Source organism: Tubulanus polymorphus, chromosome 11 (assembly GCF_964204645.1).
Source record: "Tubulanus polymorphus chromosome 11, tnTubPoly1.2, whole genome shotgun sequence".
Classification (NCBI taxonomy): Eukaryota; Metazoa; Nemertea; class Palaeonemertea; order Tubulaniformes; family Tubulanidae; genus Tubulanus; species Tubulanus polymorphus.
In genome coordinates, this window is record NC_134035.1 from 13267783 (window position 1) to 13288380 (window position 20598).

The following is a 20598-nucleotide window of genomic DNA, read 5'->3' on the forward strand; positions in this document are numbered from 1 at the left end:
GTGTGGAGGTATTTATTTGTTTGACAATGCGATTTTTCATAAAGTTTGGATTTATCTTCACTGTTTGTTACTGTTTCTTGTTGATACAATGTCAGACTACGACAGGATTCTCCTCCGCTACAAGTGCAGGAAATGGTAGGTGGTAGCACAAAATCAAAATGGCAGGCAATATTTTAAAAGGGCACTATCCCCTTCAGATGCAATTGTGAAGCACTTGGGATTCTTTCCACCAAATAAAAACAGAGTAATAATTTTCGGGGGCACTTAGAAAATCTAGAGGGTAGCACGTGCCCCGTGCGCTACCCCCTAGATCCGCGCCTGGGATCTCATCTAGTAGGCCTACTGAACTGAGCCGGGTGAAACTGGAACTATCTGGTCTCTCACTCAGAGGCAAGGCATAGCCACTCCTGCCTGTTGGATAGTCCACGCACAGCCAACGACAGACGATCAACATCAGCTAGAAAATCTTAAATTCAGTTTCTTTTCTTCAGGGACTGCGAATTGTACGGCTTATTGTAGCATGTACGACACTTGGCATGAAACGACTACTTGTAATACAACTTACTGTTGCGGGAATGCAACCATGAAATTCTGCTGCGGAGAATTAGAATTCAATATCACAGCTATAGATAATAAAGCTGGTAATGTGATGGGAGATTGTGGAGATTCGACGTAAGTAAAATATCAAAAGATCAGGGTGGATCCATAGCACTATACTAAACAAGGGGATACCTTTTTCAAAATTCCGATATGTTTCTCACCATCGCCCGGGTTCTTCTCAGTTCACAGGAAATACTTTTAGAAGGACTCCACATCCACTGGCTTTTTATCATTTACTAGTAATTGCCTTTCAGCTCAAGGGTGTCCTATAAGATGGCCAAATACTGGCTGACTGTGTTGGATCCGCCCCAGAAACGGTACATTAAAACATGTTCAAGTTTAAATAGACTCATTTTTAGAATAATAGTGTGTTTTGTCAAAACCTCTCGTCCAGACTGTGGCAGATTTGTTCAGAATGCACGTTTCAGTGACTCCAACTCGACCCTGTTCGAATCCCACAGATATTCATATATTCCCGCGCGGAGTTTGGTGGCAGCACTGTATGGTCCCCTAGCGGAATTTCAGCGAACAATGCCGCGGGTTGTCACGGTCCAGACCGAAGTCCGTTTCCACTTTTAGAAAATTGATTTTTACGGTAACACTAGTGCATCGACTTCTACATCAACATCTACCCGAGAAAAAACAGTGCATCGTACCATCGTGTCATAAAATCAGATTCTTCCCAACGATAGATTGATGGATTAGGAGAGTCATAACGGAACTGCTGACCCTAACCCTAATAATCTTCACTGTAACCAACACCGGTCCGGCGCCCGCCCGCATATTACGTTAGTTCGCGGAAATTCTGCAAGGCGACCGTATGGTGCTGCCTCCATGTCATGTCCTTGATGTAGTAATGAGGGTTCGGTGATTGGTTAACGATGGCCACTTGGCACACCCCGCGGAATATAGAATTTTGACAGATATGACGTAGAGGTGCCAAAAATTAAAAGGAAACTAGTTGCTCCGATTCAAATCCAAATGAACCTTTCTAAAACAGATTTGTTTAATGTTAACTATGAAATGGGATCGGAACCTTGCTAATAAATATTGAAGTTTTTACTGGGTTGTTTATTTGTATTTTTTAAGGGATACAACTTCAGTGGTTTGGACGATAATACCGGTGATAGTGGCAGCGATTTTAGTCGTGATCGTTGTAATAGTTCTAATATATCTCACCTATAAAGAGGCCATGAAACGAGGTAAATAGATCTAAAATACACTATCACCCATCCCTGGTTATCTGTGATATCCCCCGCACCCTCGTCTCTATCAGATTACCCCCACTACACGAGTTCACAATGTCATCTACTGGATTGTTTAGATGATCGGCTCTCTCTCTCTCATTGATCGACAATATGTCAATATCTAGAGAAAAATAAAATGGTACCAGTAACCTAATATCAGCATAATCACCTACATCGGGAATCTCAGGATTAGAAAGAACATAGAACTCAATCATTTGATTTGAGTTCTATGGAAAGAAGTATTTAAGGACGGCCTGGGGTCCCTTGGGTGTGCTGTAGCTGGACACTGATGGTGCCAAGTCCCTGTAGATCTGCTATAGGACACTGATGGTGCTAGGTTAGTGTGCTAGGACAGGTCTCTGCAAAGGTGCTTAGAGGATACTGCTGCTGGTACTAAACATAACTATTTTGCTTTTTTTGATTCCCAAGTGGAGAAGAAATCACTGGCAGTACTAGGGGCGTACACTGGTGGATCGCTGGATACTCTAGATACCGACTTAGACGGCGGATCCACGGATCAGGACGCACAGAATCTGCCTCTCGCTAAAAACAAACGACCAACTCCTTCATACGAATCATTTGACAATTAAACCACGATTTATAAAATACCGACTACAAAAATAAAGTTAAGTTTAGTAAAAGACAATGTTTGTAGTCATTTGTCTTGTATCAACCAATTTATTTCGTTTGTGATAACAACCCATAGCAATTGGTAAAACCCTTCTAAAGATGATTTCAATCCCGGGAAAAATAAGTGCCCTTTGGTTTATGATAAAGATTACGTAATACGTTCTATAATTCATGTCAAATATTAGATAAACGCCTACAGAACTGAAAACAAAGACTCGTGATGGGGAGTTCCATGCTGTACGATATTTCACCGCTATCAGGTCAGATATCTGTGCGAGGTAATCAAACCCTGGCAAGCGAGGGTATTGGGGTGAACTTCCTCGGGAGGAATTCAAACTCTGGTATTTTCTCTCCAGCATTTCTGAACTCCACGTAGAGTTTGTTCAACCTTTCACGATTGGATATTTTCACAACCCACAAATACATCCGACAATAAAAGCTAACCACCAACGATTAGGTAACGAATTAGTTCAACCTCTATCGAGTCTGTGAATCACGATTAAAGTTTTGACTACAAGAAAAACTAAAACGATACTATTTCTGAGAATGATGCAATCATTATTTTATTTTTATCACTTTTCGTCGACGAAAAAAAAAAACCATTAAGAATTTCTTTCTGTTTCATATAATCATGAATGAACGTACTTTTATATCTAATAACTAAGACATCGTTAATCCTCTGATCAAGGATTAACTAATCCTGTTAATCTTCAATGATGATCCTCGGATTTGGGTGACAAAACAACAAAATGTATTCGATCGATTTTCTACACAGCGAGTTAATTAAATATATACAGAATCATTATAGAACAGTCATCACAGATGATGTCATCGAGTCCAGCTACAAAATACATGAATCAACAAGACATTTAAAGTGTTTCAGGGATCGATCCAGTTTCAAAGTACCGAGTTTTGACTCGTTGTTGAGAAGAGATATCGAAAAAGATCTTAAGCCTTTCTTTCAACTAGGACTTAAACCGTAACTCACAACTGTGAAACTGTACCATGAAGTTAAGTCACTTAACCATCTCCATTAGAACATAAGAATGGGCACCATTGCGGGTCCCACGTGTTACCCCTGCTCGTCCCATGTATTATTTATGGGTATCATACCCCGTAAAATCTCTGCAGTTAAGTGAAGAACACATAAAGATGTATTTTGAATATCATCGTTTTTAGCTACAAAAATAATTCGTATTTTTTTCGATGTACGGGATGTTTTTATAACAATAATCTGTGACGAGTTATTAATGATTTAACAATTCCTCGTTCATTTCTTCGATTTTCCGCGTTTTTAAATATTTACAATATTTATAAATTCATAAACAAGAAGCAGTTTTGTCATCATCATCGTCATCACCGAAATAATCATTAAACTTTCAACAATATCTCCACGCTGCCTCAAACCGCGGGCCTACAAGTGACTAAATAAAATTCCGCAAGCGTGCTTTAGTGTTAACTGGCGGTGAAAAACAATTCAATCATAAATCAACAATTTTCATCCTTGTTTTCATTCGATTCATTGAATTATTATTTTTACCAGTAATTTCTTCCATTTTTTTAAATAAAATGCAATAATTCCATTTTATCATTATTTTCGATCATTTGAAGATAATTCACAATTGAAGCAAAAAGAATATTTTCAACGCATGTTCTCTTAAATACATTTCAACCGCGAGTATAATAATGCAGCAATCAAACGTCATTACATTGAACCTTTATCAATGTGCGAGCATTTTTTTTTAATTTAAAATGTTTACCTTGTATCCTTGTAGATAACACAGGCGTTACTAATTTGTCATTTCATTGACTAGAATATTGTGATGAGATGTGAAGCTAAGTTAACAGTATCTGAGAGAGACATAAATAGTGATTGAGCTGAGATCGAAGCAAAGTAATCTATATGTGATGTTACCTCGTTACAACAAACTTCAAGGCATCAGAAAATCTGTTCGTTATAACTGATAGTTCTATTTATAGAGTGGAACCTCGTTACGGAGACCAGAAAATCTGTTAATTACAACTAATAGTTCGCTGTATCCAGTATGAGACAAATTCTGTATCAAACTTGATGCGAAATCTTTATTTTGTTTTAAATGATAAATCTTCATATCTGTGTTTGTAAGTTTAAGGACCCACTGTATAAAAAAGCAAGCAATCCATTTAATATATCTACGGTAGCTGTTGATTCTAAGTAGAAGCGTAGTCTTTCAGTAAACCGCCAGTCTCCTCCCTCTCTCTCTCTCTCGCTCACTCCTCTCTTAACCTCCGTAGTTGGTCTTCAGTTGAAATGCGAATTGGTGACGAATAATGTGTCGAATGGATCATATTAATTACTGATTTTTGCATTCGCCCGGGTTGCCTTCGGTTGGCGCCTGTAAAAAATTAAACATCGAAAACGACGTTGGTTAAAAAGAGATCAAAAGCTGTAAGAAGTATCTCGGACAATAATAGTGTCATCATACAAACAACATGCATAATACATGCTTCGGATAAACTTGAAATGTTTCTTTTTTTTGTAGTGAAATTTACACCATCGATATCAACTACCGCAGACTAGGTAAATAACTCATCAACCGATCAAAATAGCGGGGATATACAAGATACAACCACCAGGTGGCGCTACCAACATCTTTCTAAATAAGCGATACATGAATCGGTGAGAAGAGTTGAACAATTTTGTCGCAAAATCGTTGGAGGAAAAATGTGGCCTCGCTTTTATCGGCAATCAAGATCATCCTTAGTTTTACTCGTGTATTATTGTTTAAATAGCATGAACAATGTCATCAGGCTCCCTACAGATCTTGGATAAGGAGTTTTAACAAGGAGAAAATTAAAAAATTTGAGGAATTAGTAGCAGATCTGCGCCGCTATCTGAGTGAACAATCTGCTAGTTATGAAATTCGGAGGAACTTAAGGGCTATTTAGCAATTTAACTCAGGAACCTATGTAGTAGCCAGACCCCGTTCTGAATCCCTGACTAATCACATATACACTAATCATGCACAATACTATAACTTATAAGAGACGGACACTGAAGTGAATTCTAGAATCCGAAGAATCCCAGGATTTTAAGCACAACAACTCAATAATCAGCAGCCAGTGGTAATTAAAATTGAACTGAAATACTACCTAGAGTTTCCAACTGTTTGGCCCTATATCGAAAAACATGAATGAATTTCAATAGTAGCTACCAATAGTAGTTGACTCTAATAGAGAATCATTTACACAGCTATCGACCTGCAACCTGAATCACAGTCCCACAGTGAACATCTGAAGGGTAAGGGTACTTACAGATCAACAAACTCAAAATTGACCGATGTATTTTCTGGATGGACTGTTTTTTATCAAAAGGTTCTTTGTGTCAGTCAGCGCCAGCAATAGCAAGACACCAAAAATTCCAAATTCTCTGACCTCAAGTAGAGTCAGAATTCCCAGATTTTCACAACAGAAAAAAAAAACAAATGCAGATTTTCCCCAATTCGTAAGAACCCTGTAAGGGGGGAGGGGGCAAGGTTCCAAGCTAAGGGGGGTTCGACATCACGTTGCAGATTGATACCTGTGTATCACCGTGTATCACTAGTCAACAGTGTTCATTGTAATACCGATAACGAAGAGAAGACAAATGATCTCTTACCGGAACGTAATCTGGATCTTGGTCCTCATCTTCATCTTCATCATCTCCCTGAATTTAGAAACAGATAGTTATAGAAAATTATCTGTCCCCAGTAAAATGTGAATTGTTCTACTCATATTTGCGTCGGATTCAAAAACTCCAGTAAGCCTGATAGACTAATTCAGACAAGGCCAACTCAAGACTTTGACTAATTCATACAAAAACTAAATCATTTTCTGATTTTAACATATTTTGTCTCAACTCGACCGAGGTTCAACTTTGTACTAATGGCATCAAGTTATTTTACTGGTCGTAACAGTGGCGATATAATGAAGACAGAATTACTGAATTTATAAAATAATCTAAACTTACATCATCTTCCTCATCATCATACTGAAAAACACAGAATAAAACAAATATACAATCAAATCAATTATCAACGAGGACAGTTGGAGAGGGCTGGATAACTGAACACTGAACTAAATCGTTTCATCAGGGCCCCAACAGATCAGTCATTCCTGATATACAACATCTCCACAGATCGGTCATCATTAGATATAAGATCTCAGAGTAAGAAAGGAGAAAATATCAACGAAGGATGATAAATTAAACTGACCTCATCATCGTCATCTTCTAACGCTTCACCAGTAAAATATAACACAGCACGAGGTACAATACGTTCTCTGATAAAATGTCCGATTTCAAAATCAGCGGCTAACAATGTCTCGGTCTCTTCATCTAATTCTTCATCTTCATCACCGCCTTCAGGAGCTACAACAATTACAAACACCATCAATTCATTTAATCATCATTTACATCCAGGGGAACAGACAAGGTACAGCAGGCGGCAGATTGTCTGAAGGGGTAGGGTCCAGACTGCCGAAGCTCTGATCTAAGGGTACAGACTCTAGGGTTCAGTAGGCTGCAGATTGAGGGGGTAGGGTCCAGACTGCTGATGCTCTGATCTAAGGGTACAGACTGAGTCCGGTAAGCTGCTGCAGATTGAGGGGGTAGGGTCCAGACTGCTGATGCTCTGATCTAAGGGTACAGACTGAGTCCGGTAAGCTGCTGCAGATTGAGGGGGTAGGGTCCAGACTGCTGATGCTCTGATCTAAGGGTACAGACTGAGTCCGGTAAGCTGCTGCAGATTGAGGGGGTAGGGTCCAGACTGCTGATGCTCTGATCTAAGGGTACAGACTGAGTCCGGTAAGCTGCTGCAGATTGAGGGGGTAGGGTCCAGACTGCTGATGCTCTGGTCCGAGAGGGTACAGACTCTAGGGTTCAGTAGGCTGCAGATTGAGGGGGTAGGGTCCAGACTGCTGATGCTCTGATCTAAGGGTACAGACTGAGTCCGGTAAGCTGCTGCAGATTGAGGGGGTAGGGTCCAGACTGCTGATGCTCTGGTCCGAGAGGGTACAGACTCTAGGGTTCAGCAGGCTGCAGATTGATAGTTTACCTGTTGGTGGATTGAAGAAATTAAAGAATGAATCATTTTGCACTTGTTTCGTCACTTGTCGAATTGTTCCTTTGTTTTTATGTTTTTGAGTTTTTTTCACAGTTTTCTTCGTGACGTTTTTGCCCTTTTTCCAGTCGATTGTGCACCTGAAGAAACATTAAATAACAACAATGAATCAGTAATAAATGACTTTAAAGTGGGACTTTTCTTTTTAAAATCGGAAATCAAAGTTTAGATATAGCTGGATGGTCAGTAGAATAAAGATGTCCGAATTGATGAGTCAAATCAGAGCAGATGATCCGACTTGCAAAGAAAATTATTCGAACTGGACTAAGCTCATCTCGAGCTCATCACAGGGTGAATACGGTAACGTACCCGGTGCATTTAATAATTTCCGGTCCTTCGTAAATAAACGGATCATCGTCATCCGGTCCGACGCGTAGTGTGTACTGTTTCGTGAGGATTTTATTTGTAAAGTAATCGTTCGCACTGAAAACGAATTCTAACGTAAAACCCTGAAAACGAAAAACAGACGAACGACATTTAATCGACATTTTATAAATAATGACAGGCTCGTATTTTCATGATCTATCAGTTCACAGTCTCTACTGAAAGTGCTGGTTTGCGATACAGGGTGGCGCTTATTTCCGCCCATCTACAAATTCCCCAAGTTTTTCCAGATTTTTCCATGTGATTACAGAAAATTCCCTCAGAATCAGAGAAATTTCTAGGTTTTAAATGTTAAGCCTAGCGCACATCGACACTGCGATTGGAGACAACTAGTTGCAAGGCAGTTTTCAGCGCATGAGAGGAACTGGCTGGATACGATCAGTTGCTCGAATGTGTCGATGTGAGCGAGCTTACGATTGGTAAGCGTCGATCTATCTCCAGTTCCAGCCAGTTGCCCATGTTCTACTTTTGAGCAACTAGTTGTACTCGATCGCAGTCATATCCGTCGATGTGCGCACTCTGGATCTCGACGATCGACACGCGCCATGCAGTTGCTGCAACTGACCGGTTGTAACTAGATTTCGATGGGGTAATCGTTCGGTAGCAACTAGTTGCCTCCAATCGCAGTGTCGATGTGCGCTAGGCTTTACAATTCATTCATTTTTCATCGAAGCATGAACTGATAAAGAAACACGTGGTCAATTATCCGAATTAGTGTCCAGGACAGTAGCGCCACCCAGTGTGACCGGTTCGCGATAAGACTTACGATCGGTTCTTTATCTTGATGTTTAACTCTAATATCCTGTAGATGATTGATGATTGGTCGATCATGCTCCTGAACCATATCGGCCAACATCTCCACGTTATTGAATACGGTTAACCAGAAATATGGAATGCCATTCGGATTCTCTGAAATAGAAACAGGAGCAATTAAAAAACAGAATTCAAACTGACTGCTTCTCCCTCGAGGGACTGAGTGCCATTCTCCTTTACTCTCTTTCCGGGGGGATCATAGAAATATTGTTTGACCTTCCTCCTTCTTCTCTTCACTTTCTTCTTCTTTTTTCTTATCACCCTCGCCCTCATCCTCAATGGCGGCTTTAGTTTTCATTTCTTCCTGTAAGACATCAGGAGCTTTCGTCTAGAATGTTAAACGAACAATTTATTCATAAAGCCTTCGATAATGAATTGGGCAGTTTCTCGTGTCACTCGTCACCAGCAAGAGCAATTACTCTATGAATCCCAAAATCACTTTAATCTGTTCCTTGTCATCAGCAATGTAAAACAAGTCACCAAAAAATTCAAATTCCCTGATTGAATTAAGATATCTTCAGCAGGGGCTGTTTGTTATCAAGAGGTTCCTTGTGCCACTCATCACCAGCAAGAACAACAAGACACCAAAAATTCAAATTCCCTGATTAAATTATAAGATATCCTCAGTGAGGGCTGTTTGTTATCAAGAGGTTCCTCGTGTCACTCATCACCGGCAATCACAACAAGACACCAAAAATTCAAATTCCCTGATTAAATTATAAGATATCCTCAGTGAGGGCTGTTTGTTATCAAGAGGTTCCTCGTGTCACTCATCACCGGCAATCACAACAAGACACCAAAAATTCAAATTCCCTGATTGAATTATAAGATATCCTCAGTGAGGGCTGTTTGTTATCAAGAGGTTCCTTGTGCCACTCATCACCAGCAAGAACAACAAGACACCAAAAATTCAAATTCCCTGATTAAATTATAAGATATCCTCAGTGAGGGCTGTTTGTTATCAAGAGGTTCCTCGTGTCACTCATCACCGGCAATCACAACAAGACACCAAAAATTCAAATTCCCTGATTAAATTATAAGATATCCTCAGTGAGGGCTGTTTGTTATCAAGAGGTTCCTCGTGTCACTCATCACCGGCAATCACAACAAGACACCAAAAATTCAAATTCCCTGATTGAATTATAAGATATCCTCAGTGAGGGCCGTTTCTTATCAAGAGGTTCCTTGTGCCTCTCATCACCGGCAATCACAACAAGACACGAAAAACTAAAATTCAAGATATCCTCGGTTTCTAATCTATCAAGAGGTTTCGTGTGGCAACAAAGATACCAAATTTCGAAGATTTTTCCCCGACGATTCGGACATTTTACTTACAGCTAATTCATCCTCATCTTCTTCCTCTTCATCAGACGGCCAATCACAATCTGAATCGGTCGGCTCGACGGCACCAGTCACTACTTCCTTCCTCTGTACAAATATACAAATAACTCATTATGTTATAATTCATTCATTTTACAGTAAAATCAAACCGTATTAAGAAACCATGTGGACAACAATAGAATCCAAATTCCCCGAGTTTCCAAGGTTTTTGGTGGAATTTTTCGACGTCTCTAATTTCATCTGATTACCCAAGTTTTCCGAGTCAGTAGATACCCGGCTAAATTGTGCCACAACGTGATACAGGGAACGGTGAGGATCATCAATTCTTACCTTCAAGAAATAAGGATCGTACAACGCTGCGTATTTACATTCCAGTTGGTGAACTTCCTCATAAAACTGAGCTTCCAACTTCATCGTTTCAAACTGCATTTTCTTCAAAGCTTTAACTCTTCGTTTCACCGGCTTCGGAAGGCTGTGAAAAATACATATATATATATAAACATTGATTGAAATACACAAGACTCTACACTCCAACCAGGGCCCAGTTTCACGAAAAAGTGTAAGCTTAAAACAGTTAAGTTTGAATTGTTGTCCTCATTGAAAACATGAAGTAACCAATGGCAATTAATCAAAAAATTTTAGTTAAACTTTCTCGTGAAACTGGCCCCAGGAGATAATATAAAGCTGATTATCTCCAGGGCCTGCAGTTGCTCCAACCGGTGGATAGTTGACGTGGTGACAATTAAAGTACACTGTTACTCTCGGTATTTATTCACCGCTTATCGTTAACCATCTTTTGAGCAACCGACCGCAGGAGAGAACTGAATAACAGGATGCGTGTTAAAATATTCCATCCCCTCTGGACAAATCAGTCTCAAGTCGAACAAATCTCGTCCAAACAGATCTCTAATCCAACCAGGAGATATTAAGCTGATTATCTCCAGGATAGAACTGATAAGAGCAGGATGTGTCGAAATATTCCATTCCCTGTAGATATAATATCAATCTCAATGAATTGTATCATCAGAAACAAAGAAAGCTTCCAAACTCGAGAAATAAACTGACACTTCACAGTAAGAGACGATGATCTCTTAGAGACCAACCTCAAATATTTGGCTCGAGCCTCATTGGAGTCGGTCCAATCATCGTCCTGATCGGCGCGACGAGAAGAACGAGGATGATAAGAATGATTTGGACAGCAAGACTTCCGATGACAAGACGACATATTTCGAAAACGTTCTTATTTCTTCAAGTGCGAGATAGAAAGTGAAGACGACACTGCACCAGGAGCAGCTGCCCGTGCAGGAGCAGCTGCCTATGCACGTTTGATGGTGCAATATATTACTTGGTAACTTATTTTTGACCGACACAATTTTTTGAATTTGTACAATATCTCAATTATACTATCAACTCAATATCAAACAACATCGTAACAGATTAAAACTGAAATCACATTCGAGAGGCGCATTTGAAGGAGGCACAGTATATTTGGGGGGGGGGGGGTAATTTGTCACACACAAAAATAAATAGCTATGAATATTAGAATGTTAATTAGTAATGAGCAAAACAGATGTTACTGATAAGAGACACATGTGTGGCTAATATTCAATAATTAACAGCTGTTTATAACATAACAACTGTTTATAGAACATTCCACGGGTGACTAATCAACATTTCTTATTCATATATAACAACCACTCGAGAAGACTCTCTCTATCTCTCAACACATGTCACACACATCATCTATCAGACACAGACTTTCAATATTACAAATCCACCTGGAGCCACCCACTTGAGACGGATGCACTAAATAGATTTGAATATTACTGGAGCCATCCACTTGAGAAAGGGGAAAACGTCAATGATCTACACATTAAACATTGATCTTAGAAATAACTATTTTCGAGTCGTCCAAATGAGAAAACATCCATAGTTCAGCGCTTAAATAATTCTAGATTTTAAAGTTCCACTTTAATAATAATAATTAATATATGGCTTATACAGCGCTAAATCCAGCCAGGCTGCTCAGAGCGCTTTACATTTTTCGGTATTATTACCCCGGCCAATTTTCTACTCTAACATGTATCAGTCATCTCTCTTTGGGGAGAAGTAACACCGAGCTGCTAACAAACGCTCAGGAGTCATCTATCAGGCCAGGTACCCATTTACTCCTGGGTGGAGTGAGGCAATGAGGATAAGTGTCTTGTCCGAGGACACTACAGCAATGTACGGGGTTCGAACCCGCGACCTGGCTTCCCAGAACCGAACGCTCTAACCACTAGGCCACAACACTCCACAGAGTTCTGGGTTCAGTTCCACACACAGATGTTGAGCCAGTTCTAATATATCTAAAATCAGTTCAATCATTAATACTGTATCCAGTAACTGATAAATAACATACCTCTGTATATAACCTCCTGACAGCCCGACGAGACCTTGTAAACGACCCTGAATTGCGTTGAGTACATTCGGATCTCTCATGAACCTGCCGGCTAAATCGTTAGCAGTAATGGCGCCGTCTCCAGCTGAAACTATGATTTCACCAGATTCAACATCTTTCGTAGAATCGTCCGCTGTCTTCGCGTCGGTCTCCGCTCTGAGTAAATAAACATAAATTCCTCAATTAAATACTCCGAAATCATGGGCGAAATCATGGGCGGACCCCGGAGCAATATAAGAGTTCATAGTGGTCTTATAAACTAAAACAGACTGGGACTTTGAGGGACGCAAGGGCTCTCCCTCCCATCCGCTCAAACTTTTTTGCAAGAATCAAAATTTATCTATCGATCAGTCAGTCAGACAACAATGTCTTTCCTTACACTACACAGGACCTACCAGTACAAATGGTACGCCTAAATCTAAATAAAAATCAGCAAAATTTAAAATACTTACTTGTTTTGATCTGCCATTTTTCACCAGTGATTCTAAAAACAAAGATCAAAATGTTTTATCAATTTGCACGGGAGAGGCAGCTGCAGCAGGCTGTGGCAAGCGAATAATGCGTAGAGAAAGCTGAATTTCTCATCTATTCGGCAACCGCAAACATCGATCAGATATTCTCCGAATACGGAGATGGATATAGAACCGGATTAACATGATTTAAACCGGTTTCAATAAAATCAAACTCGACTTACCGTCAAATTACTGAACTATTAAAATCTCTATACAAAACACATGTGAGACGCAATGGCGGTAAAAGGACTGAGAATTCCGTAACGCGATCGGTGATTGGTTCACAGCCGTCATCGACAAATATCTCGACCAATAGCTAGCTAGCTTACATAGTGACGTGTGCGGCCTAAAATACGGTTTAGGTTCTGTGTAGTAGGATCGAAAAACACGGTTTTGGCAATAGATGATTATTTATTTCTATCGGGCCGGACAGATTTCTTTAGTAGGTGTTCAACGTAAGTTCCTCGGTCGTTGCATGTGTTTAAAACGACATTCTCTTGGTAAAGATGAATTGGATAGAATTCAACTGCGACAGTTTTAGGAAGAAGTAGAATCAAAACCAGCGTCCGCTGACTCATAACTCCAAAAGAGGGACCCGTTCTGACCTCAAATCTGGCTCAATCCTATTGATGACATAGCCCTTTCCTGGCCTCATTAAATGATCATTTCTCACAAAAAATGTCTAATTTCTTCTTTTCTAAACATACACAACGTGGTGTATGACAACAATTTATTATTTACAAGAAAACTAAATGAAATGAAAAACATGTAGAAAATAAAGTTCTCTAATTTAATTCAACAAACTGTTAATTAATTATAATTCTAAGGTTTAAATGCGTAGTTAAACTGATTTGAAAATCGATCATTAACCCGTTTAGAATCAATTGAATCCATAGCTGAATTGACTCTCTTTTGAACGGCCCTGAAAAACAATATACCGGTTACATTAGAAATTGCATTCGAAATCTAATTGAGAAACAATGTAGACTGATGGCGCCTCTAAGATGATCTTTACTTGGATTTCCAAATTTCAAAATTAAATCCCAATGTTTACAATACTCAGTATTCGCCAGCGTTTACGAGCAAAATCCACAGTTGATGATTTAACAGTTTATTCTGATAGTTTCGAAGTTTTGACTAAACTCCAGAAACAATTGAGTTATAAGTCAAAATTTTGAAACCGTCAGAATACATTGTTAAACTGTCTATTTGCTCATTAGAACAATCAATGTTCAGTTTTCCTTCGATTTTAACTTACTTATTAAATATTCTCGTTGCCAATCGAGTTCTAGTTGTATTTTGTCGTTTTTTGATATCCGTCAAACCCGAATGATCTTCATGTTTGCCTTTTTTCTTTTTGCCCTTTTTCTTCGTCGGAAATAGTTTTAAGCCTTTCGCCGCCTCAATGTCTCTCAGTAGTTCGGGGTCCTCCCAAGCCGGTAATTCTTCTCTATCTATAACAATAAATAGAGGATTTAATAGCAGTACATAAAATTATACAGTTAACCTCAGACATTGTCAACACGGCCTTTTGACCAACTTGAACAAGGGATCATTCATTTATTACGTACGCATAAAATTTGAACTTTTCAACCCCCCTCCCCCTCTGTACGCAAAATCGGCCAATTTTGCATATACATTAAGCATTACAGTACGCAATTGCACTGACCCCTCCCCCTCCACTAATGCAGTAAAGTACGTAATAAATGAATGATCCCTTACTCAATTCATTTTCTGATTTCCGGAAATAATTTTCAATCCTCAACTCAGACCAATTTTGCCAGTCCGAGTAAATTCATTTGATAATATTATTTCATATTCAGTGAAAGTCAGCAGTGGAACATTGTTAATCTAGGTATATTTTCACCTTTCTGTTTGCCCTTAGTTTTAGTCGGTAGTTGTTTAGGGTCAGCAGGTTTTCCTTGTTCGTCGCGAGGAATTATCTTACCATGAAACGGACACTGAAACAAATAAAACATCAGATTTACTACATAGCATAAGTTGTTGCTCCATCATTGAGATAAGATTCGACTCAGATTTATCTCAATGAAAATGAACTGATTTTTAATAACAGATTTAACTCTTACTCATATGTAACTGTGGAACTGGATCCAGGGCTGAAGACATTGAAAATATACTAATTTTGACTCTATAGTTGAGCTAGGTTCAGTTCCACAGTTCTAAGTTAAGATTTGACTTTTTGGTTTTTAAAACATTTGAAATTAACAAGATGAACTGAGAAGGAGAGAATCCCACAATGATAATAAAAAGTCCGAAAATGAAACTTCGAGATAGTAGTTTATTTCAACGTTTCAACTATATCCTAATAGTCATCTTCAGGAATAATTATAAGTAATTAATAATCATTAGTATTAGGATATAGTCGAAACGTTGAAATAAACTACTATCTCGAAGTTTCATTTTCGGACTTTTTATTATCATTGTGGGATTCTCTCCTCATCGCGTCAACACGGATATTGTGTTCTACCTATCGTGATGAACTGAGAACTGTGTAGAGGTTAAGTTACCTTTACTCTGTCCATGCGTTCACATAGTTTACCATTTGGCATCGGTGCACGACATTTCCATTTAATCGGTTCAATCGGACAAAAATGCATTTTACGACTGGTCAAAGATTCCATTGTTTGCTGCAATAGAAACAAACAAAACCAATCAATCAACAACAGACGGTGATTACGTTGCTAAGACCATAGGTGTGTGAGAGCGCAGTTGTCGCAATGTGACTCTAATCTGAAGACTGATCACAAGTTGTTAGATTGGCTATAGAACTAATTAAGAAGGTCTTAGACTGGTCAGTCACGACTGTACAACTGGCACCAAGGCTCACAGCTTTGAATCCTGATGGCCTATCCGAGGTGAACTAAGAAGGTCTAGCTTCTCTTGGAGTCAGACGATATTTCACTTACAGGAGAGACAAATTCTTCATTTTCGATCGGGGTCCAAAAACGATGAAGAGAATCATATCTGAAAATATTCAAGTTGAGAATATGAGTTGATGGATTAATTATAGAACTAGATGGTCATGAATTGCTCCTGAATCTAAGGCACTGACTGCGTGAATATAGTCAGAGTCTTTTCTTCAATTCCTCGCGCATAAATTATTGTTACACTGACTATATATTATGTAATAACTATTATGTCCTGTAATAATCTCTGTACCAACTTATTTATGCAAAATAAATAAATCAAATAAATGACTTTTACTGTACATGCATATAAATAGCGAACATGAATTGTTAGATCGAATAAAGAACTATGTTGGTCTTAAAACAACTTTGAAACTTTGTCCTTGTAAATGTCTTACTTGATCAGTGACGGAGGAGCAACGTCTTCTCCCCAATAATGTAAATCCATATCGAACGGAACGACCGGAGCTATTTTCAGTAACTCGTCTCGACGCGAACTCGTTGCCGGGTCAGTGGTGGAATTCATCGGTGGATCGCTGCACGAGGTGGATGTGGATGGTTGTGGAGCAACGCGGGAGGAAGATGTGGATGGTTGAGGACTAGTTGTTTTACCGACAGGAGCTGGTGATGTCGCGGTTTTAGTTGAGCTTGTAGAAGGACTGCAAATGAAATTCAATTTTTAAAGTGAATATTAACAAGTTGAAGATTTGATTGTGAGCGTAAAATAAATCAATGAAATCCTATAGTTAAATTCCTGTATTCATTTACAAGATTATGATGCATTCCACCAGATTCAGTCAGTGAAATCGAACTTTAGCTAATGTACTACAGAAACATTTACGGGTCTTGTATCTTAACTTTAGAGTTTAAAGTCATCGGAAGAAATTGGTTGGTTGTTTTTTGCGTTATGCCATTTGGATCTTGGTTTCCCAAGACTAATAACCCTCTTGGATTATTCATTTAACCTCACGACGGAACCACAGCCTTTGAAGTGTTACCCGCGCACGGTAAGCAGCCAGCAGGACTCGAACCCACTTATCACTCAGCACTGATAATGGACGCAACAGCATCACGCCTTATCTCACTGAACTACTGAAGCCGCTTGTGAAATGAACAAATCTCTCTGATTTTAACTCTAGAGTGCGCTAGCTGCGTAGGTGACTGTATCCGACGCTCTACTCTAACACTGTAATACCTGTTTGAAGATTTATTCCGATCTAGTATCGCCCGTATGTTCGGCACGGCGCTCGTCGGATCCTGTAATTCTTCATCGATTCGTTTCGAATTATTATTGATCGTCCATTCCGACGACGATTTACCGTTCGATGATTCAGTCACCAGGGGGCGTTTTACTCGTTCAGCTCCTAACAACGACAAGATTCGAACGTTAATCTAAAACTGATTTCTCTTAAGCTAACGATAAAGCTATGAATACTGATAATCTCACCGGAACCGGTTTGATGCGGAGTTAAAACAATTTTTCCAGTTATTTTCTCGATTTTCTTTTGATTAATCTCGAATTTATACTTCAAATCAATAATCTCCTTGACGACGGTCTGAGAAGCTCCGATTTTAGACAATCTCTGAAAAATGAACGATCGATAATTTTACAAACTAACGTTAATTCACAGAAACAAGTTACAACGACGAAACCTTAGAGATTGAAATCCGGCGCCAAACTGTGTCTAGTGATACCGTGAAACTCATACTTAAGTCATCAGAGTTTAGGCAACTTATCCTAATGATGACTTATACTTAGTAAATACGAATCGGGATTCAACAATAGAGCGAGTACGAGTTACCCCTAGATCAACCCTAAACTAACCTCCAACCATTTAGAACAAACTGTAACGTAACGCGCCGATATTTTAAAGAAATCTTTCAGATTATCGATCAGCACTTTATTATCGTTCGTTTCGGCAATCTGTCGCGATACGTGAATATCTAACGAGTATCGCCACGAGCCGAGTCCATGAGTGCGTAAATACTCCGAGTCTGACCGACTTATCTCGCTAGCGCCATCTACTGACAGATCGGGAACCGATTCTAGATCGCTATGATCCGAGTCGCTGTCTTCGTCGTCGTCGGCAATCCGAGGAACTCCAATTCGCGATTCCGGGTGATCGATATCGAACGGTTTTTTAAAACCATCATTGTCACCGTTGGTTACAGTCGTCGTCTGTTGCGCGGCGGGGAATTCCTCTCCCTCTCCGGGAAGTAAAAGATTATCCAAGCTTAATTTACACCGAGATGACGATGTTGCCGCGGCGACCCATGAATTCACGTCCTGATGTTTGTTCGATTCAGGAATATTTCGCGTTATCGATTCGGCGTTTTTCGAATTATTCTCGTCGTCGTCGGTTACTGACGTTGTTTGTTGCTGCGTCGTCGGGCGTAGGATTTTGTCCCAATCGATTTGAAAATCGGGATCCGGTGAAATGAGTTCGATGCAGCCATCCGTCTGCTTTAGACAATCCAACATATCGGTCTTCTGTTCTACAAAACACAATCAATAATCTCCAACTACAATATGAAACACATCTCAGTTATGTATTGGACAATATTGACTTAAGTCAAGAATTGGTCTCAAATTTTTAAAGACTTGTCTTAAGTTGTTAGATTGGTTATAGAACCAAAATGAGCTTAGATTGGTCTTAAGTTATTAGATTGGTTATAGAACCAAAATGAGCTTAGATTGGTCTTAAGTTATTAGATTGGTTATAGAAGCAAAATGAGCTCAAGACTGGTCTTAAGTTGTTAGATTGGTTATACAACCAAAATGAGCTTAGACTGGTCTTAAGTTGTTAGATTGGTTATAGAACCAAAATGAACTTAAGACTGGTCTTTTTAAGTTGTTAGATTGGTTATACAACCAAAATGAGCTTAGATTGATCTTAAGTTGTTAGATTGGTTATAGAACCAAAATGAACTTAAGACTGGTCTTTTTAAGTTGTTAGATTGGTTATAGAACCGAAATGAGCTTAGACTGGTCTTAAGTTATTAGATTGGTTATAGAAGCAAAATGAGCTTAGACTGGTCTTTTTAAGTGGTTAGATTGCTTATAGAAGCAAAATGAGCTTAGATTGGTGTTACTCTGTGAGGCATATAGATAGACTATGAGATACATCGATACTCTTCTGCAATATGTACGAATCTTTTTTTATATCAAACAATAGATATCAAAGAAAATCATAATCTATAGAATTTTACAAATCAGAGCACCGTAATTACTTAGTAATAGATAGAAACAAACGAACCTTGAATTTCATTTTCAATTTTTTCTAACAGTAAAGTTTGAACTCTTAGACGTTTTATCTGATCGGCCTCTTCTCGAATCCGTTCTGCGTTCGTTCGGACTCGAATCGCTTCGAACTCAACCTGAAAATCAAAACATAACATTCAAGTTGAACTCATTATTCACACCGGGTTTTAGAGGGACGGCCACAACCCTTTTATTATCATATCCATCCCTCTGAAAATCAGCCACCACTTATAAGATATCTGCAGCTCCTGTTAGAGATATTTGGGGGATTGAAAGCCTTGATAATTCAGCAGCCACAATGTCATACACTTAACAATAAATGCAGCACCTATAAATCCCAATATACGGAACACTGGAACTATGTAGAATTGTTACTCACCTTTTTACAGTTGCGTAGATAATTATATCCTAGTTTTAATCGTTTATAAGTCGAGCCAAACGTATCTTGCCATTTTTGTATTGCTTGAATGGCTTTCTGTTTGAGAGATCGTGCGACTGGTTTTGGAGGAGGCAGCGGATTGTCATTGTTTATTTCTATAGAATTCAAAAATGATGATCAAACCATTGATCAATTGAAAGTTACAGGACCCAGTTTCACGAAAAAGTTCAAGCCTTAAACGGTTAACTTTGAAGTGAAACTAGGTCCAGTTGATATGCACTTTACTGGAACAAGATTCTATTCTAGAACTAGATTCAGTCCTAATGATTGATTACCTGCCGTTAATTCTAAGAATTCATTGAAATCTGTGAGTAATAATTCTCTAAAACAATGAGATCGTTCGAACAATTCGCTGATCATCTGAAACGCTGACAGTCGAATTTCACTATGATCTTTCTGTAATTCGGTCAGACACAGATAGTAAGCATGTTTTACGTAGACATCTCCTTTCCTAAAAATAGATAATAAAACATTAGTAGTGAACAGAGGCCGCAGAGTGACCTCGATATGAGGGGGGAGGGGGGGGGGCTACGGTGGGCTACTGGAAGGGCATCTGGGATCACAAGCGCACTAAAATGATGAATGGGAAAACTGTCTCATTCATTGACTGATAAATACATTTGCAATCGAGTGTCAATAAATCTTTTTTGAATTTTTGAATTGAATTGAATATCAAATCACTTTCTTCTTACCTGCAAATTCTCTTGAAACTTTTCATCAGACCTTCGTCGAGTTTCATTTGTCCAGAATGCGTCAGCTCCTCGACATATTTAGCCATTTCCTGACACAGTCCATGATCCAGAGCTTCACTACTAGTCATATTTCTACCAATAAAATAATATTCTTAATTCTTTATTTCCGGGTT

At 39.1% G+C, this 20598-nt stretch overlaps 2 protein-coding genes across 3 annotated transcripts; both read right to left on the bottom strand.

The window, feature by feature from the left end:
• Positions 1–3580: 3580 nt before the first annotated feature.
• On the bottom strand, positions 3581–13367 carry LOC141912556 (nucleosome assembly protein 1-like 1). 2 transcript variants are annotated; one of them, XM_074803831.1, is made up of 13 exons: positions 13288–13367; positions 13046–13077; positions 12555–12749; positions 10484–10625; positions 10148–10240; positions 9029–9116; positions 8766–8908; positions 7925–8064; positions 7550–7695; positions 6710–6864; positions 6466–6486; positions 6115–6162; positions 3581–4852 (listed from the first exon to the last, which is right to left on the bottom strand). In XM_074803831.1, the coding sequence occupies exons 2-13, from the start codon at positions 13060–13062 to the stop codon at positions 4811–4813; spliced, it is 1230 nt and encodes a 409-aa protein (XP_074659932.1). In that variant the 5' UTR covers positions 13063–13077; positions 13288–13367; the 3' UTR covers positions 3581–4810. The 2 variants fall into 2 exon arrangements, with proteins under 2 accessions (XP_074659932.1, XP_074659931.1); XM_074803830.1 differs by having other exon boundaries at positions 9029–9140.
• A 512-nt stretch (positions 13368–13879) lies between these two features.
• Positions 13880–20598, bottom strand: LOC141912773 (UV-stimulated scaffold protein A-like). The gene is made up of 13 exons (XM_074804160.1): positions 20426–20598; positions 20009–20184; positions 19674–19828; positions 19290–19410; positions 17858–18528; positions 17480–17615; positions 17228–17396; positions 16431–16691; positions 16033–16090; positions 15634–15753; positions 14973–15066; positions 14364–14559; positions 13880–14027 (listed from the first exon to the last, which is right to left on the bottom strand). The coding sequence occupies exons 1-13, from the start codon at positions 20551–20553 to the stop codon at positions 13928–13930; spliced, it is 2385 nt and encodes a 794-aa protein (XP_074660261.1). The 5' UTR covers positions 20554–20598; the 3' UTR covers positions 13880–13927.

Excerpts from the sequence above, each read along its gene's own strand:
- LOC141912556 (XM_074803830.1), bottom strand. Across the intron at positions 8,065-8,765 it reads ATCAAGATAAAGAACCGATC|GGTTTTACGTTAGAATTCGT; the intron begins GTAAGTCTTATC and ends TTTCGTTTTCAG. Across the intron at positions 6,163-6,465 it reads ATGATGATGAGGAAGATGAT|GGAGATGATGAAGATGAAGA; the intron begins GTAAGTTTAGAT and ends TTCTAAATTCAG.
- LOC141912773 (XM_074804160.1), bottom strand. The coding sequence starts at position 20,553 with ATGACTAGTAGTGAAGCTCTGGATCATGGACTGTGTCAGGAAATGGCT. Across the intron at positions 19,829-20,008 it reads ATTCTTAGAATTAACGGCAG|AAATAAACAATGACAATCCG; the intron begins GTAATCAATCAT and ends TGAATTCTATAG. Across the intron at positions 14,560-14,972 it reads AACTAAGGGCAAACAGAAAG|ATAGAGAAGAATTACCGGCT; the intron begins GTGAAAATATAC and ends TTATTGTTATAG.